Source organism: Cyanistes caeruleus, chromosome 1, assembly GCF_971803275.1.
Source record: "Cyanistes caeruleus chromosome 1, bCyaCae1.hap1.1, whole genome shotgun sequence".
NCBI lineage: Eukaryota > Metazoa > Chordata > Aves > Passeriformes > Paridae > Cyanistes > Cyanistes caeruleus.
This window is the reverse complement of record NC_141701.1, coordinates 152,784,022-152,802,728: the sequence shown is the minus strand read 5'-3', so window position 1 is coordinate 152,802,728 and position 18,707 is coordinate 152,784,022. Positions and strand designations below refer to the sequence as shown.

At 53.6% G+C, this 18,707-nt stretch overlaps 1 protein-coding gene across 2 annotated transcripts in view; it reads right to left on the bottom strand.

The window, feature by feature from the left end:
• The window catches only part of AGAP3 (ArfGAP with GTPase domain, ankyrin repeat and PH domain 3), a 111,870-nt gene that overhangs the window by 25,491 nt on the left and 67,672 nt on the right, over positions 1-18,707 (bottom strand). For both annotated transcript variants that reach the window (XM_086852556.1, XM_086852487.1), the window contains exons 10-11: positions 16,201-16,305; positions 11,386-11,569 (exon numbers count right to left, since the gene is read on the bottom strand). In XM_086852556.1, the coding sequence (XP_086708682.1) occupies positions 11,386-11,569; positions 16,201-16,305 (289 nt within the window). The remainder of the gene's footprint in view (positions 1-11,385; positions 11,570-16,200; positions 16,306-18,707) is intronic.

Genomic DNA, 18,707 nt, shown 5'->3' with positions numbered 1-18,707 from the left:
GGTGCTGGTGTCTCTGGGACAACTGAGAGCCTGGGCTGGCTGTGGCAGCAGGACAGGACACCCCCCATTCCTCAGCCAAAGCTGCAGGACACGCAGGCTGAGCCAGTGCTTCTCCAGCCAACACACCAATTCACCTCTGGTTTGGAGGGCGAGCGCTCCCCGTACAGCCCTGCAGGGCCCCACAGACGGACGAGCCTGGGACGGGTACTTCAGTGACACTGCCCCCAAAATCCTGCACCGAGAGCACACAGCCAGCCTGGGAACTGCAGGCAGCTGCAGCTACTCCGTCTGTCTCCAGCCTGAGCTCTGCCTGCACCAAGCCCCCACACAGAGCCCTCGCTGCCGGCTGAGCCACCCCACTCTGCCCACGGAGCAGCTCCATGGCCAGGGAGGGCGAGCTCTGCAAGGAGAGGCAGATTGTGAAGAGCAATGGCAGGCCTGGGGCCAGGGAGTGGCCAAAGGAGCCCCCGGACTGGCCAAGCTTTGCTGCACAGCACAAAGTCACATCACAGGTCTGCCCCTCCGTCACTCTTGCCTGAACAATGATGGATCTGCCAGAAAATCCGATCCTGACTTGAATACTGCCAGTGCCAGAGAGATCACAGTGATGCTAGGTAAGTGATTCCAGTGGTTAATTGCCTTTAATTCTGAAATCTGGGCCTTATTTTTGGCCTAAGTTGTCTTCTTTCTGCCACTGCCACTGGATCCTGGTACATTTCATCTGATAAAGAGCTCTCTCACCAAATTTCTGCTCCTATACAGGTATTTACAGATGGTGCTGAAATTACCTCTTAACCTTTTCTCCAATAAGCTAAATATATTGAGCTCGTCAAATCTTCCTACAAGGTGATTCTGAAAGTAGTTCCTGGTTTTTACAGCCTTTCTTGTCCATCATCTTTCGTCTCATCCTGTGGACACATGAATCCATTAACCTGAGCCCTGTGGAAGTCCTCTCCACCCCAAAATTGACTGTACCATCCACACATAAAAAAGACCTTGATCACGTCTTCTAAAATTCCTGAATTAAATAATTCAGCCTTGCTGATTCCAACATGTCCACATCTCCTACCTGCTGTTTAATTTGCTGCCTAATTACAGCTGGAATATGAAGAATTCATCACTCTATGCTGAGATACATCATCTTGCCTCTTCCCAAACACAGATATGAACGTTCACTGAACATTTTGCTTTTTCTCTTTATTAACCATTCTATTATTCCCATACAGTAATGAAAGAATGCTGGGGTTAGGATTCATTAGTTCCTAATAAACTTGAAAAAACCCCTTTCACTGCCTGTAACTCTCCTGGTTCCTGTTCTGCATCCCCTGTGCAGCCATGGCAGTGCAGGGTCCTTTGCCAGCCAAGGTGGAAGGTGAGCTGGGAAATGAGCTCCCAGTACTGGATCCATCACTTTTATTTGTATGTGATGTGGAAACTTCATGGAACATGTAATAGCTGAGGATTAGAGACTTGGTGAGATACATGAGCAGTGACTGTTCTCGTGACTCTCAGGCTGAACAACTGTCACAGGGTCAAGCAGTCACCCAGGCAGCCACTCACCCAGAACTGGGCAAAGATGAGGCTTTGGCAGGGGAAGGTGGTGAAGGAGACCACGCTGCACATCCACACCAGACTGTGGAGACCAAGACAGAGAGAGCACCAAGGAGGACACAGGAGCTGCCCTGTGCTCAGCACCTGGAGAGAGAACTGAGACACAGGAGTTGAGTTTTTGCCAAGTAAAGCAGCTGTGAGAGTGATGAAAGAGAGGTTTTCTTCTGGGAGAAGGGAACAGAGATGAAATGACAGACTTGTGCAGTTGTCTCCAAAACTGAAACCTCTCCATGGGGTGGGCAGTGTTGGTGTCCCCATCAACTGGGACACCCCTGTCCCCATAGAGCAGGGGATGGAGGATTCTCCCCAGCAGTTGTGCTGTGCTGGTGCTCTTCATCAGTGACTTTGTTCCCAGATTCCTCATCACCACCATCATTTGTCAACTGTTTAACTTCCTCCCTGGATCTGGTGGGTGTGGAGCATGACCCAGGGCAGTGTAAGGCTGGCAGGCTCCCCTGTGAGCCCAGAGCAAATGGTGACACAGCCTTTGTGTGGCTGCAGCCACAGTGAGCCTGGGAATGCGAGGAGCTGGAATACTTCCCATAAAGCCAGGAGGGTCACTTCAAAGGCTGCTCCCAATTAATCACTCATGGCGGATGTTGGGCCAGGAGTGCTGGCACGGGACTGAAGGGCAGCAGGAGCCTCCACTTCAGCTCCAGCTGGCTGTGCCAGGCCACACCAGTGCCACCAGCCTCCAACTGGCTGCAGCTTCCAACTCCTGAGCAGCACTTACCCATTACTTTATCATGTTGCTGTTTATTTTATCACTTTTCACACACACACTATACAGCTGCACAAACCACAGCAGCACCATGCTGCCAGCTCCTGCCCCTTCTCACTATCAGGACAGAGAATGAGCAGTTCACATCTCCTGCCAACCAACACTGACATATTTTTAAGCAGTACAACCTTCCTTTTAACTTTCTGGTATCCAGTAAAATATTCTTTAAAAACTCCTAATTACACTCCACTTTTTTTCCCCCTGTTTAAATTCCTTTTCCCAAAAGATCTGGCACATAATTGCTTCCAGCTTGGTGAAATTGGCTCAGATACATTTTTGTGTGCATGTGTCTGTGAATGTGTGTGTTTAATACCCTATTTCTGATCTGAATTTTACTCTGCCTGAACACCAGCACAATACAGCCAAGTTACTTTTATGTAAGGCACTACTGAATTTAGTCTGGTGATTGGCTGAAGGGGGGGTAACAGCAGTGCTCTCCTTGGGAGCCGTTCTGCTGTTTGGAACCACCATTCAGAAAGTCCATGAAGGCTTTAGAACAACTCCATAAAGTCCTTCAGTGACTTTACTACATTAATGTCATGTGCTCTGCAACACATTACAAAGAATTATCTCAGAAAACCAAGGCACTGGGAATGAAGCAGATGAAGGAAGCACGGTCTGTTCCAGATCACTCTCCTGGTGTGTTACTGTGAAGAGAGGTGTCACTTACAGTCCCTGCAGAAATCTGCTATCACAAGCTACAGGAAACGTGCAAGTAATGCTGTCTAAAACACAAACCAGAACAGATCCCCGAGATCCCTGTGGTGGTGGTGAGAAATGGATTCTTACCACAGGCAGTACCTCCTTGGACCCCCATTTACATGCACGGGTGGAGCAGGAATCTGGGTCTGAGACAGAACTGCAGGAAGGGAGGAAGCAGAGCCAGAACTTTCTAGGCTTGCTAAGGAGTGTGGACCTGGACCAGCACCGCAGTGACCGATGAACAACAGCCCCCAGCCCCAGCTCCCAAGTGCAACTGGGAAAGGGCCATCCAGGGATGTTGGAATTGCTGTATTTTCCTACATAACTGGTTTCTAAAGCCATTCACTCACACAAAGCTTTATCCACCCCTGCCTGCTTTGTCCACAGAGGCTGCTTGGCATGCAGCACAACCTCCTGGGGTACACAAATTCAAGGGGACGGAGCAAGCCCTGCTCTGTTTGGAGAATAGCATGGCTCTGTCCCTTGCCTGACAGTGATGAGCTTTTCCATGTTCCTCTGGGACACCTCCCTGTCCAGCAGCAGAGTGCAGACCCCAGGCAAAGGCCCTGTGTGCTGATGGCAGAGGCAGATCTAGACAGACTCACAACTGGAGCCACTGCCTGTGGTCAGGGATGAGCTGGGGCTGTGTGACAGCAGAGTAGGACTTTGTGGCCTGCAACAAGTCACTTCCTGGCCCCTCTCCCTCCTGCAGCACAAGCCTAGGTTGTATGGATGAGGAAACTTGGTTTGCTGGAGAAGGCTCTCAGTCCACCTTGGAGAACACTCTGCCCCTGCAGCCCGACCCTTCCTGGCAGCACCAGGCAAGTTATTTACCTGGATTTTCACAGGTGGCCACTAATTACACCCTTGTAGCTTTTCCAGGTGCCCCCATGCAAGGCATCTAAGCTAGATGTTCCAGAATTCAGGATGCTGAGAGCTACAGCTGCAGCCCCCAGGCCTGGCTATCTGCCCCACGCCCACCCTGTGCCTCCCTGGCTGCCCTGTGCCCACCTGGCTGCCCTGGACACCTTGGCCAGGGCTCTGATCACCATGGCACTCTGCTGCCTTGTGCTTCTCCCTCCCTGCTCCTCTTCTCCTTCTTTTCTCCAAGGCCTGCTCCCTGCTCAGCCCTGCACTGCACGGCTCCTTAGCGATCTGGTAAGGAAAAAGTTATATCAACTCCCTGTAATTATCTCTAATTAGGGTTAGTGATTATACTGTTGGGTAGGAGAAAATCAATCTGCTTTTCCACTGGGGAGGGCAGGTAGAGCTGGGGTGTGGAAGGAGGAAGCACCAGCTCCCTTCATGCTCTGATCCCTGCATGAACCTCTCCCAGGCTGCTGGAGCTGCCTGCTCCAAGAGCAGGAGCCATGTGGGAGCTGTGGCTGTCAGGACACGGCCTCACTCTGTCACTGGGCTGGACAAGGAGGGGATGGCAGAGCTGGGGGCACAGCACAGACTCTCACACCTCGCTGGGCACTCCCACAGGACAGGGCTGCAGGGGCTCGGGGCCATGGGGGGCACAGAGCACTGCATGGTGCTGGAGCTGCAGAGGCTCCCCCAGAACAGCAGCATGGAGCAGAGACCTGAGGGCATCCTCCACCTCCTCTCAGCAATGGGGCAGGGACTCCTCCGCCAGCCCAGGGTGCTCAAAGCCCCATCCAACTTGGACACTTTCAGGACAGGGCAGCCACAGCTCACGGGTGTCAGCAACTGAAAGGGCCTCAGGGTCTCAGAGCAGAGTATTTGCTTTGGGGACATAGGATCCAACCCAGCCACCACTGCAAAATACCCAGAACTACTGTTCAGGTGACTTATACCAACCCTTGCCCAAACCAGCCTCTAACAACATGTTCCGACTACCTGGGGCAGACTGGTGCCAGACAGGAATGGTGAAAAGGGCTAAGAAAAGGCCAAATTCCTGAGCAAGAAAAAGCAGTTCCTGGGCTCCAAACTGGGGGCACAGAATTAGCACGTGCTTTTGGCTTCACCTTCTCTTTGTCTGAGTATTCCTTCTTTAGAAAGAAATAACAGCTGAGATAATCAGGTTGCAATGCCTGGAAATACAAAATTCATCTTAACTGTAGCATATCTTAGCAAATAAAACCTTGAGCTGACCCAGCAGAATCTCAGCCCTCCTTCTGTCCAGCACTAGAGCCAGGCACCAAGGACTGCTGGTCCTGTCCTGCCTCGTGTCATCCCACTGGTTGCAGCCACACTCCTCCTCTTCCCACGGAGTCCTGACAATTTCTAGCTTCCACTCATTGCGAAACTTTAAACCAACAGCTCAAGCCTCACATTTGGATTCATCCTCCACCTTCAGACATGCAGATAAACATTCGTAAGAGGTTACTGTATGACTGTAATGGTGAATGTATAATATTTATAATATACATATGAATTTGCAGTATTTTATACATGATTCATGATGCAAAATATTAATTACAGATCAATTTCAGTAAATCTCTCATCTCAGCTTCATCTTCAGACTACAAACAACCCTTTAATATGTTATTGGGAAGGGGAGAAGTCCCACATGAAGGAATAGACAGACCCTCACCCTCTTCCTTTCAGCTCAGCATCCCCATGTCCGAGTTTCAGAATCCCAGACTGGTTTGGGTCGGAAGTGACCCCAAAGATCATCCACTTCCAGCCCCTGCCACGGGCCTTGGCTGAACAGCCGTGACTAACATTGGACTTTCACAGTCAGACTCTACAGAAAACCAAGTGAGCAAGCTGAAATCACAGCTGGAGGGAGGGAGGGCAAGCGTGTCCCCACAGCTGGCACCGAACCAGCTGTGCACGGGCACTGCCCCCACCCCAGCCCAAGCAGTCCCTCAGGCTGAGCAGGAGGCACTGGGGGCCTGCTCTGGCTTTCATTCTGCTGCCCAGCTCACGGGGACTGCAGTAACGAGCACAGCAGACAGGATCCTGCCTCTGTGCAGAACACACCGAAACGACACGTGGTGGCTGTGGAGCTGTGCATGGAACAGAGCAGCCGTGGGACCAGGGGCAAATCCCAGGGACAACAAATTCCATCCGGCTTTCCCTGCAAAGTGTGGAGCACAGGTGTAACCTGGGATGCTCCTGGACACGTGCCAGGGCAGGGTGACACAAGCTGCTGCTGGAGGGGGAAGCAAAAAGCAAAACCAACTTTGTTTCAGAAGTCAGAGCTGAGCTTTCCCTCCAGAGTCCCCAATTTTCATTCTTTTGTAGGACATTAATGACCCTGCTCTGACCTGAAGAATCTGTAGGGCAGCCATGACCAGGAGAAAAGCAGGACATGATCCACCAGCCTCCTGTCTGCCATGACCTGCACCACCCTGCTCTCACTGCTCTTCTTCCCTCAATGTCATTGTCCCCCACGGCGAGCAGCGGTGTGCCAGGGAAACAGGTTTTCCCTTTTCTTTGTTAATTCTTCCCTCATTACATTTGAAATTCCACAATCAGTGTGCACTGTAATTGTCGAATTTGATGCTAATGATTAATGAATTAAACATGGATCCATCAATTAGTCCTCGGAGAATAATTCTGCATAAAGCAGCGGATAATGTAATTACAGTAACAAAGATAATGAGATGTTAACATCGACGGAGCCCGACGTGACATGATCACAGCAGGCTCAGCAACCCCGGCCTGGGGGAGCCAATCCCTCACTCTGCAGAGGCAGAGCATCGGGGGGCACGGGCCTGGCGGGGGGGCCCTGCCACCGCGGCGCTCCCCGGCACCGTGCTCTGCCCTGTGCAATGGCTCCCGGCCTTCCTCCCCAGAGGCCACAACAGAGCTGTCAGGCGTCAGCATGAGCCCAGCCAAGATCCCAAGCTGCCTGGAGACCCAGCATCATCCCCTGCCATCCCAACGTTTGGAGCAGCTAAGCCAGCACAGGCTCCCTCCCACCAGCCCACCCGGCACAGAGGCCCAGGGATGGACACACTGCCCCACTCTGCACCCACGGCTCCCCAGCCTGTGCTGTGGAGCCAGGAGCTGGTGCCAGCACACAGAACTCAGCCAGGGACAGCTGGACCCTCATCACCTCAGAGCAAATGGGAGCATCAACCAAGCCCTGCATCCCAAGCGATGCCTCCCACCACATTCCAGAAAATGCTCTCCCTGGAGGAGATGCAGGAGTGATGCTGCAGAAGCAGGAGGGGGAAGAGGACTCACACTGGCACTGGCCCCAACACGCTTGTCAGACCATGCAGACTGTTCCTCGGGCTGGAGGGAAGTGACCCACAGCAGTCCCCACCCAAAACCCTCCGGAGCTCAAGCTCACAACTCCGTGCTGAGTCCAACTGGCCCGTCCTGCTCAGCCTCCCCTGCGCTGAGGACGTGGCTGCTGTCTGCTCTCCAGCACCGCCCAGAAGCACATCCCAGGGGAGACTCGTGGTCCTCAGCAAGCTGCAGAATCCCCCATGAGCCCTCCAGAGTGGAGCAGAACTTTCCCCTTCAGCCTGCTCCCTTCACTCTTGTGCTCTGACTCCCCCATGTTCATTTCCTTCTGCTGCTGGAAACACCTCCAATCACTGCCTGCAACCACAACCATCTCTGCATTGCTGCAGCCTCCTCCTTCACTTCTCCTCACCTCCCACTCCAAGGCAGGCTTCCTGGTGTTCAGCTCTTGGCATCCCCTGCCTCAGTGAGCTGTGACACAGAGCCAGCTCCACGCTCCATGCATGGCTGTGGTACGAGTGTAGGAACCTGCACAGGTCACAGATCCCGGGTCCAGTGCCCCCCTGCCCGGCTCCCCTTGCAGCAGGTCCCTACAAACCTCTGCAAAGCACGAACCAGGGCCCAGCTGGGCTGAGGCTGGGCTCTTGTGCTGACTGACATTGTGTCTTGTGCTGCCATCTTTCCTCCCTCACTGAAGTCCCTTTTCATCCCATCTGCACTTTGATACGAGCTCGTTGAGCCAGAAACATGAGATGCAGCACAACACAAAGGTAGGTGAACCCGATGAACCATAGCAAGGATGCACCTGAGGGACTGTGAGGGACAGGGCAAGAGAACTGACATTCCAGCAGGAAGAGGAGCAGCAGGGATTTGCAGGAGACACTTGACCCAGCAGTGCCACACCTCTAGTGAATACCTGCCTTCAGGCCATAGCACCTGTGAGCTCTGGCAGATCTGCTCCTCCCTCTCCTGCCCTCTCCACCCCAGCCACTGTAGTCCCACCCCTGCCATGGGCAAGGACACCTTCTACCCGACCAGGCTGCTCCAAGACCTGTCCAAACTGGCCCTGGACACTTCCAGTGATGGGGCAGCCACAGCTTCTCTGGCCAACCACTGCCAGGGTCTCACCACCCCACATGGAAGGACTTCCTAATATCCAACCTAAACCTCCCCTCCTTCAGTATAATATCAGTCCCCCTTGTCCTGTCACTTCAGGTCCTTGTCCAAGCTCCCTCTCCAGCCTGAGGCACTGGAAGAGCTTTAAGGTCTTCTCTCTAGAGCCTTCTCTTCTCCAGGTTAACACCTCCAGCTGTCTCAGCCCATCTCTGTAGGAGGGGGCTCCAGCCCACGGAGCATCTCCATGGCCCCCTCTGGACAATGGGAACTCATCCCACCCAAAATAAAACCAAGCTTAACTAGAGTAAAGTTGCCTCTTGAATGGTTTAAATACTGGGTCACAATCATGACTGAGCTCAGAGTCCCCACTGGTTTCACAAACACAAGTCCCTTCCTCATTCCAACTGTATTTAGCTTGAAAATGTCCATACCTGCTTTGGAGTTATTCTGAATCCTCACCAGAGCACTGCATCCATCTATTTCATCCACATACAGGGCAAGGCGACACTGTTTTATTCTTCTTCTCCCCCTCTATGTCCTTGGTCTTTCCTCACCCCAAGTAAGGACTGTGTGTGCAGTGGACATCAGCCAGCACACTCACTCACCTCTGCAGAGTTCAGGTCACAGGAGAACCACAGATACTTGCTCTGAACTCTAACCACCAGCCACCTGGTTTAGCCCAGAGACTCCTGGGGCAAGACAGCAAATCCCTCATGTCTCCAAAGCTCGTGTCCTCTGAAGATTAACTTGTGACTGGCAAAGAACTGCAAAATTTGAAGTGCTTCCTCTCCAGTTCCCAAAATATGTGTCAGATGAGAGATGCCCTGTGGATCCAGTAACAGTCCCACCCACAGTCCCAAGGTGGCAAAACTGTGAGGTCACTGCTAATTTGAAGCCAGGCAGATTCCCCATTAACTGTAAATCCAGCCCTGGGCATTGCACAGGGATAAGAGCACACCACCTCAGAGGGTCTGTGTCCCATCAGTGCACTTGGTGACTGCATCCACTGCTACTGGGCTTGGAGGCATCAGAGAGACAGATAAAAAAATTCCTCAGAAAAGTCTTTACTGATTGTGTACCAGAAGGAAAACCTTTCTGACACTGCAGACACAGCCTGAGCCAAGACAGGCACACCACATGTGCTTAAAGTGCTGAGCCCTGTGTGGACACACCCAGGCTGGGCAGCCCCCAGCACTGCTCTGCTCATGGGCCCAGGACAGGCAGCCAACAGGGGATCCCAAAGCCACATGGCAACGACCACCGTGCCACAGCCCTGCACACACGTGCCCAGCAACACCCACAAGCTGGACTAAAGCACATCTCCTGAACAGAAAACTGGTCTCATTCTAAAGGCTCAGGCAGTGCTAAGTCAAACTGCTCTCCAGATAAACTATTCCAACATTAATTTCCCCCCTGCTAGGAAACTGCATCTCCTCTAATGTGTGTAAACTGCTCTAACTCCAGCCCCCGTGCACTGTGCCTGCTCCAGCTCTGTGGCCCACTCAAGGGTCTCATGCCATACCCCAAGAGTATGCACAGCTTTTCCAGCAGCAGTGATCGGTAATCCAGGTACATCCCAACCCGACTGAGAGCACTGCTGGAAGCAGGACATGGCGTTGAGCAGTTGGTTTGACATCAGCATAGGCTCCTCTGTGGTCTGAATCCTTCCCCCTGCTCTGATAGCTCTGCTAGGTCAGAGCTCAGACAAGGCACCTCTGACGTGTGGGCAGAGAACTGTCCCCGTCCAGAAGCAGGAACTGTCCCCATGCTGGGACACGCTGTGGTGCTGGAAGAGCGTCAGTGTACAGTGGAGAACCAAGGCAAGGAACAGGCAGAGCTGCACAGCCCTGGTCAGAACAGATGGTTTATCACCTCTGATGTGACAAGAACAGTGTTTTGGGTTTGGGAGGGCTCATGATGTCCTCCTTGGCACCCTGTGAGCAGTGATGCTACTGTGCCCCATTCCCTGTCCGTGTCTGTGTGTGTGTGTGATGCCAAGGACTCCAACAGCTCCTGACACTCACCCCAGCTGCATCCCACCTCCCCTCAGCCCCAGGACACTCTGAAACACTGTGCTGACAGCACCTGACCACGGGGCAGAGCTGGGCACAAAGCAGGAATGAACAAGATGGGGTTGTGTCACCCCAGTTCACCCTCAGTGGCAGTGCTGGGTTTGGAAGGACTTCTGTGATCAGCAGCACCACCAGCACTCCCTCAGTATCCCAAACAGAGCCTTCTCCATAAGCTGTGCACCAGACTGTGCCAACAGCTAGCTGGGAAGAAGGCAGGTGGAAACTGCCCACCCTGGCCAAGGACACCAGCCCCAAGGATGCAGTAAAGGCTCTGGGAAACGTGGGTAGGAAGGCTCCAAGCTCAACCCAGGCAGGGTGAGAACCTCCCATGGCAGCAGCAGCAAGGAGGAGCATGGCAGGAACTCTGTGAGAGGAGGAGCATGGCAGGAACTCTGTGAGAGACCAGAGGGGCAGCCAGCCTCCCAGTCTCACCTCACCACACTCTGGGGCAACTCCTCAATGTGCACAGAGTGATGATCCCAAACCAGATCTTCACCATTTCTCCAGGGGAAAGTGAGCAGGAAATAACCAGAAAAACCAGAAAGAAACAGAAGACAACTTGTCAGAAACCAAGAAACCAACCCCAGAGCCATGGGATTTCCTTTGGTTTAGGAAGCAGCAGCTTCCACCATGCGTAGCAGCTCACCAGCCTCACCACTCTCCTCAGGGTGAGGGAATTCCTCAGGGGTTCACACTGCCACTTAAACCCTTTGACATTCTTCTGTCCTGGACATCAAGCAGCACAAAATCCTAAGAGCAGCTTGCCTCTGGGACCTGCACAGAGATGCTAAGGCCCACCACAGGGACTCCCTGAGGGTGGTGAAAGCAAGACCCCTCCGAAGGGGTTCTGCTCTCAGCTCAGCAAAGCTGGGGGCTGCTGACACATTGTGGAGGGACGGCTGCTGGCTCTGTGCCACCCACACCAGCTCTTACCTGTTCCTCCTGCCAGCTGCGAGCTGCTCCGCTCCTTGGCCAGCCCGTTGGCTTTGGGGCTGGCGCTGGGCGCTGCCGCTGCTGCTGCTGCTGCTGCCGTGGCCCTGGGGAGCCGCTTGCCCGGCACCTTCACCGTAGTTCTCAGCAGATCAATCTCCTTCCCGTGCACGTTCTGCATGTAATCCTGGAGCAGAGGCAGGAAGGTGGAGGATCAGCCCTGCCCCAGCCAAACACGCTCAGCTCCCCCATCCTCAGAATGGGCACTAAGCCCTGTCAAGTGCCAGGGTGAGCCCATTTGGGAAAGCCTGGCTGGGGATCAGAGATCACCAGGTGGCCAGCACTTCCTCCCCCCCTATTGTCCCTTGTGTAATCTCAGCATTCAAATGCAACAGCCAATAACAACATAACATAACGTAATGTAACATAAAGTAACGTAAGTAATATTATTACTGTAAGTACAGCATAAGCAATGGGATACCTAAAAATTCCCTCTCAGGTCACAGCTGGGGTAAGAGAAACCCAAATCAATAGAACTTGGGTAACTCCCTTGCTCATTCACCTGCAGAGCTTCCTATTATTCCAACCTTGGTGCTTCCACCATTTCTTCTAGCAGACAATTCATTATACAACCAAACCCCCATGTGCAGGCTGTAACTATCACTCTGCCCTGTCTTCCAAGAGCATCTCAGCATTCAGTCAGAATGAGGGTGCAGACTCCCAGCCTCTCCTGAGTATTGTGTCCCTTCCTGTGCCTCCCACCCCTCCCTGCTCCGTGGGGCACCGGGGCTCTCCCCAGCCCTCTCTGATGAGGCCAGCACCTCCTCAGGCTTGTGTCCTCAGAAAGGGAAGACCCAGCCAATGTCACAGAGGGGAACTGCTGGTCAGATCCCAAGGGATCTGCTGGAGCAGGGACCAGCACTGGAGCTCAAGGCTTTGGCAGAACAGGGAGCTGAGGACACCAGCCCTGGGCTCCTGTGCTGCTGTCAGGAGAGGAGCCACAGCTGACCAGGGAGAGCTTGTGGCTGCTGTGGGGGGCCCAGGTTTACTCCAGTTTACAAGGAGGTCGCCAAAAAGAATAACTGAGAGATGGTCCCTGTCCCACTTACACATCCAAGAAGATAAAGACATGAACTAGCTCAGTTTAAGAGCAACAATCCTCCCATCCTGGACCCAAAAGAAGGTGACAGGGGCTGCACAGGCCATGCTCTATGCCCTCAGGTAGGTATTTTCAAGGGCCATGGTCCCCCAGAGCACCTTCATGCCTCAGTCTGATCTCCTCTCTTTCCAGTGACCCCTATGCAGGCATCCTGCCCTCACAGCACACCCTGGACATGGGGCAGCACACCCTCCCAATGCTCCCAGGGGCTGGGCAGCCTGCCCTCAAAGCTTGGCACTCCCCATCCAGTACCCTGGGTGACTCTGACACCGCCAGCCTAAGCAAACACCACACCAACCTGCTCCCAGCTGGGTGTGGACCTGGTGACAGCCCTGGGCAGGGACCCTCAGAGGGGCTGGAGGATTTTCCCTCACTCAGCACAACTGCTGCAGTCACCGGCTGCCTGCCGGAGCGAGCGGTCACTGGCGCTCGGCTTTTATTACCTACCATAAAACAGCAATTTCTTCCCAAGCCTCCTCGCTAATTACCCAGCCAGTTCTCTCATTTCATTTTATTACTGGAATTAACAACGAGTTCAAAGCGTGGAAAGCTATTAAGATGTGTGATTAAGCCACATTCAATTAGTTTCTACAAACAATTTAATTGATGTTGCAGATAGAATTAACAGAAGGTGATTGTGTGAATGGCTCCACTGGCTGCAAAATGGGAGCTGCTTCCCTGGCTCTGTGCAGCACGGCCGGCGAGCCTGGGCTCAGCCACGCACCTTCCCGGCAGCAGAATTCTCTCCAAGGCTTTGGGGAAGTGATGGGAAATTGCACCAGGCTCTTCACACAACTTGTTCCTTTCCTGTTGCTGAACACACTCACAGAAAGGCAGAAATACAGATGCAACAAGGAAAGCCCTGCTGAATGCAGGGATCGGGCCCCCAGCACTGCTGCCTCCATTTCCAGGCATCCTGCTTGTCCCTGGAACCACCAACTGCTCCAGGGCAGAGGCAGATGTGGCACCTCAGGGCAGGAACCCATAAACTGCCCCACAGCTCCAGAGCAGGAGTCCGGGCTGCTGGTCAAGGCAGATTTGCTTCCAGCAGGAAAGCAATTGCAGGGCCAGGGCCAGCTCAGCAGCTCGTGTTTCACCAACCTGCGACTGCAAACACAGAGTTTACGCCTGACTCCTGCTGAGGAAACTTTCAAGTTGGGCTGGAGGAGCCACAATCCAGATCCAGAAACAGACTGAGTGATAAACTCCCAAAAGCAGATGAAGAACTCCACCAGGAAGCCTTGGCTGGCAAAATCAGCACTGCCAAAGTCAGGCCCTGACCTCCATCCAGTGGGGCATGGACACACCCTGGCCAGATGTGCACTGGAGGAGAAAGAAATTAGGACTGCTGATCTCTGAGGTCCCAACACTCACCTTAGGAGGGACAGGGAGAGAATGTAACAGAGATGGAAGAGAAGACAAGCCAGGAACTGCCCTGACTCATTCCAAGAAACACCACTGGGAACACAAAAAGAGCACAAAAATGCTCTGGGGCATTGAACATCCTGATGGACAGGGAAGACTCTCCTCCTGCAAGGCTTAGCCTGCCCTCAGGGACCCCTTTGCTGCATCCAGAATTGTGCCATCCCCCAGACACATGGAGGCACAGGCAGGGAAGAAGCTGGGACTTCCCATCCCATGGCGAGAACTGGATGCTGCATGTCCCCTTGGCAGACACTCTGGTTTGTTTTAGCCCCCAGCTCCCTGCAGCCCGTGCCAGCCAGCCTGGGATCTTCTGCCACACTGAGGTGATAGAAGAGTACATGTCCATCCTCGGGAGCACAGGTTTGTTCCACCCCTAACATGCTCTGCTTGTGTCATCCTGTGAAAAGACATGGGGGCTTTGCCTCGGGCCACAGGGTACAAATCCATCACAGCACCTCCTGATTCACTTTGGAAGATGGGGAGGAGCAGATGCAACAGGAGATCCTCCTCTGCACTCCCTCTTCCTCCTGCTTGTCCCTGCATCCACCCCTTCCAAGCAGGCTGTACACCAGGTACCAGAGGGAAGGGGAGGCAGAGGCTCTGCAGACCCCAGCAGCATGCTGCCAAAACTGCAGCACACAACGGGACACGAGGGTGGTTCCTAGGCAGAAAACGCCACAGAGGAGCACGCAGAACCCCCTGCTCTGTGCCCACATGTAATCCACCCTCGCTGTAGGTAAACACACCCAGCCATACAACTCCTATCTCAGGTGCAAGGTTCAGAGCTCCTCGTGGAAACCGGGCAGGAGAGGCCCAACTGGCATCACCCTCAGCAATGGGCTGCGGATCACCTGGGGCACCAGCCAGAAGCAAAACAGGTTTTTTCCCAGGGCAAGGCAGTAATGAAATGAAACACTGAAGTGCAGGAAGGAAGGAGTGGCATCAATCCCAATCACCCCCTGAAGAAGGAATGGTGAAAAAAGGAGAGAAACCTGGTATGTGGCAGCAGCATCTGAGAGTAGCTAAACAACAGCCCAGAAATTGCTCTGCCTCCACAGCTGATGGTAATAGCATGGTAATTTCCATGGTGGAAACATGATAAGCCCATACACACAGGTGCACAGGTGAGTACACATGAGATGGCAGCAGCACCGCTCCCTCCTGGTGTGGTGCTCCAAAAACCAAAAACTGGGGTTACAAAGTTAGAGAACTGCAGACTACAGCACAGTACAGGGATTGAGGACTCTAAGAAAAAGCTCCAACAAATCAGAGAAAGGAAATGCAATGGTTGGGTCTCCAGTTCAAGGGCAGGAGGGTCCAGGGGCTCTGGAGCTGGATAACTGAGCATGGTAAACCCTGGAATGAAGGTGCAGGGCTAGCAATGAGGAGAAAGACTCTAAGGCTTGAGGCACTCCAATACCACACATCTGAGGAGATCAGGGACAGACTGAGGGCCTGGGAACATTCACAAGAGCCGCAGCACCTTGTTCTTCTATTTGCAGCCCCCTAAACCACCCTGTGCCCCCCCGCCACTGCCCGTCCGTCTGTCCTGTGGCAGTACGTCCTTGGCAGAGGTGCTGAGCCTGTGTCACAGGTGTGTCTGTCCGTGGCTGCTGCTGCAGCAGCAAACTGTGCTCAAGAGGGAATAGGGAAGAAGCCATTAGCCCCACAGTGGGGAGGCGACAGAGATGGATGGGGCGGCAGCTGCGAGCCTGAGCCGAGCGGAGAGAAGGATCAGAGCTGCACCTCAGCTCGGCAGGCTCTGCACAGGCACCTCGAGTCCATTACCCAATACCCAGCAGCCAGGAAAATTATTCCACACCCAAATGGCACCATCAGATATGGGTGCAAGGAGCTCTCTACCTGCTCCTCATCTGGCTGCAGGGTAGGCCCTGCTTTAGTGGACTGAGCAGGCAAACTGGAGAGAACTGCAGCTTGTCAGTGTAATCCTGCACAGAGCGTGTTTCCACCAGCCTAGCACTGAAGAAACGGCCTGCAGGACAGAGTCTCCTCCAGACCCTGCTTTAAAACCAGGTCTGCTGAAAATGCTGCCTTGGAGGTAGCCAACACTGAATTCCCGCATAGGGCAGAGCCCAGAACTTCCATCTGCTACCCAACTCTTCCCCAGCCTCTCTCTGCCATAACAGCTGCTGCAAGAGCACCTGCAGCAGCAGCCACAGCATGAAGGACACTGCTCTGTGCCACCCTGCTCCTCTACTCAGCCCAGTACTCACATGCAGGCTGGGGTGGTAGGTGAGGACCCCATTGTCACACAGTGTCACATACTTCTTCTTCCACTCCTTGTTGAGGGACTTGCCACTGCGTTTGAGGAGAATGCCCTGAAAGAGAAGAGTCATGAGTCTCAGATGGTGTCTGCTCCAGGCACCTCATGCTCCGCTCCATGCCCCTTGGAGACTGTTCTTTGAGAAGAAACGATGAGCAGCAAGAAAAGGTGGGCTTTCCCACATTTCTCTGGGCTGCACCCTTTCATTACCAACCCCTCAGTCCCCACAGACAGCCTCCTCCCTTTCAGGGATAAGGCTCTCCACATGACAATGCCAATGTTCAGGTCCTCTGAGGGACCCATCGTATCCTCTGGTGTCCCAAACCACTTCCTCTGAGAAACTCCTGCCATGCTGCAGTGCCCACGCAGGACAGGAGCCAACCTCACTGCCACAGACACAGACTGCTCCCAGACCTTCTCCCACCACCCAAAGTACTGAGGGATAGCCAAGGCAGGAAACCTGGGAACAGGCAGGGGCCGATTGAGAAACAACGCTCCAAATACAGATCTCCCAAGGGATGCACATTTTCTCACCTGCTTGTGATTCTGAGAGCTGTCAAACAGAGTAGGGACACATCCCAGGAGGGAGGGTAGGTCCTGGGCAGTTGAGAGTTAGAGTCATCCCCTTTTCTCATCAGGATTTTACCTGAGACCCATCCTGCTGCTGCTGGCACAACACATTCACAGGTAATGACTGCACTGGCATGTGCTGAACTCCCCACCCAGAACTAACTCCATTGATTTGAGCCAAGGCTCAGAGCACAGATGATCCTCATCCTCTCTCCATTCATTTTTGCCTCCCCAGGAAATCTACCCCCAGCAGCAATTTATCATGTACCAGGTAAGGACAAAGGTGGAGAGGGAGAAAGGAAGCTGGGACAAGACACCAGGTGCAAGGGCTCTGGAGCAGGGAGAGCACGTCATGCACTCTGTTGGCAGGGAGGGAAGCACAGCACGGGAGGACAAAAGTAGGAATGAGTAACAAAGTCTGGGAAAAAGCTGAATCTACCAATTGTCAGGCCTGGCCCCTCCAAAAGAGCTGTCTGGACAGACACCCAGACTGCCTGTTCCGAACTTGGCAAAAATCTGGGCCCCAGGCCAGCCCCTCCTCAAAAACCTGGGCAGAAAGTCTCAGCTCCACCAGCCTTGGCATATTTGAGGGCCCAGTCCCAGTGCCTGGAGACCGAGCTGCTGTGCCTGCACGGTGCAAAGGCCCAGCAAGAAGTGGTGGGGGGATAACACTGCCAGACGTGAGCGTGAAATCAGCAATAAATGGTGCAGAACAGGCAGAAGTCCCCATGACCACTCCAGCTCGGTGCTCGGGCAGCAAACAGCAGGAAAAGGAGCTGCCTCCTGCACACACAGGGATGGAACAGCAAAACAGAGCAGCGAGGGCAAAGCTGTGTGTAGGAAGCATCAGATCCCTTGTCAGGATCTGATACCTGGCCCTCAAAGGACATGAGCTGAAGAACTCACTCAGGAGTAGTCAGAAGGTGCTGATGAGAACAAGGCATGGAATGTGGCTGACCGACAATTCCTGCTCTGCCAAGGTCTGCCAGGGGACAAGCAACAACCCCTGCAGGCATGGCTGGATGCTCCCACCAAGCAAAAGGAGGGAAAAGCTATGGCAAAGAGAGGAGAGAGGGGAAAGGAGAGGGGAGAGGGGAGGGGAGAGGACAGGACAGGACAGGACAGGACAGGACAGGACAGGACAGGAGCCAATGCCAGCAGAGCAAACAGGACATTAGAGGAGCCTGGTTCTCCCTTGGGTAAAACACAGCATGTGATGGCAGGAGTGACTGTGCTGACAAGTGGTTCTATCTTTCTGTCAGGCCTTTAACTGAGTAACAACATCCTTAAACACCAGTTGTACAAAACCCATAGAGCCAGGAATGGATGGAATGAGAAGTAGTCAAGTGCAAGGTCTCCAAACATATCCATGCCTGAGAACAAGCATGGTTATAAATGGTAAACCTGTGTCCAACAGAAGGACTTACAGAGGTGCAGCCAACTGACTCAGACTAGTTCCTCAATGTCTTGCTCAAATGAACTCCAAGAAAACAGAAAACAGAAAACCTGGGGGAAAAGGGAATGTGGCAAGTGTATGGTGTAAATCAGTGCAGTGACTGGTCCTTAACCCCTACTGCTCCTATCACTGGGCAAACTGAGCTGCTGAGGACAGCAGGCACGATCCTGCTCAGGGCCAGCTGGCAGGAATCTGCAGTGGGCTGTCAGGGATGGGGTGGGAGCAGCCCACGTGTGAGCTCCTGGGCTCCATGTGCTGACACTGAGCAGCTCCCAAGCCCCCAGTGCTCTGTGGGAAAGGTACCTCAGTGTGGCAGCGTTTTCTGGGTCAGACAGGGCAGAGTGCTAACTCCCATCTGTGATACTGTCACCGCAAAGCAGAGCTGGAGGAGTGCCGGGAGGTCACCTCGCCCCTCCCTCCCTCAGGCTCAG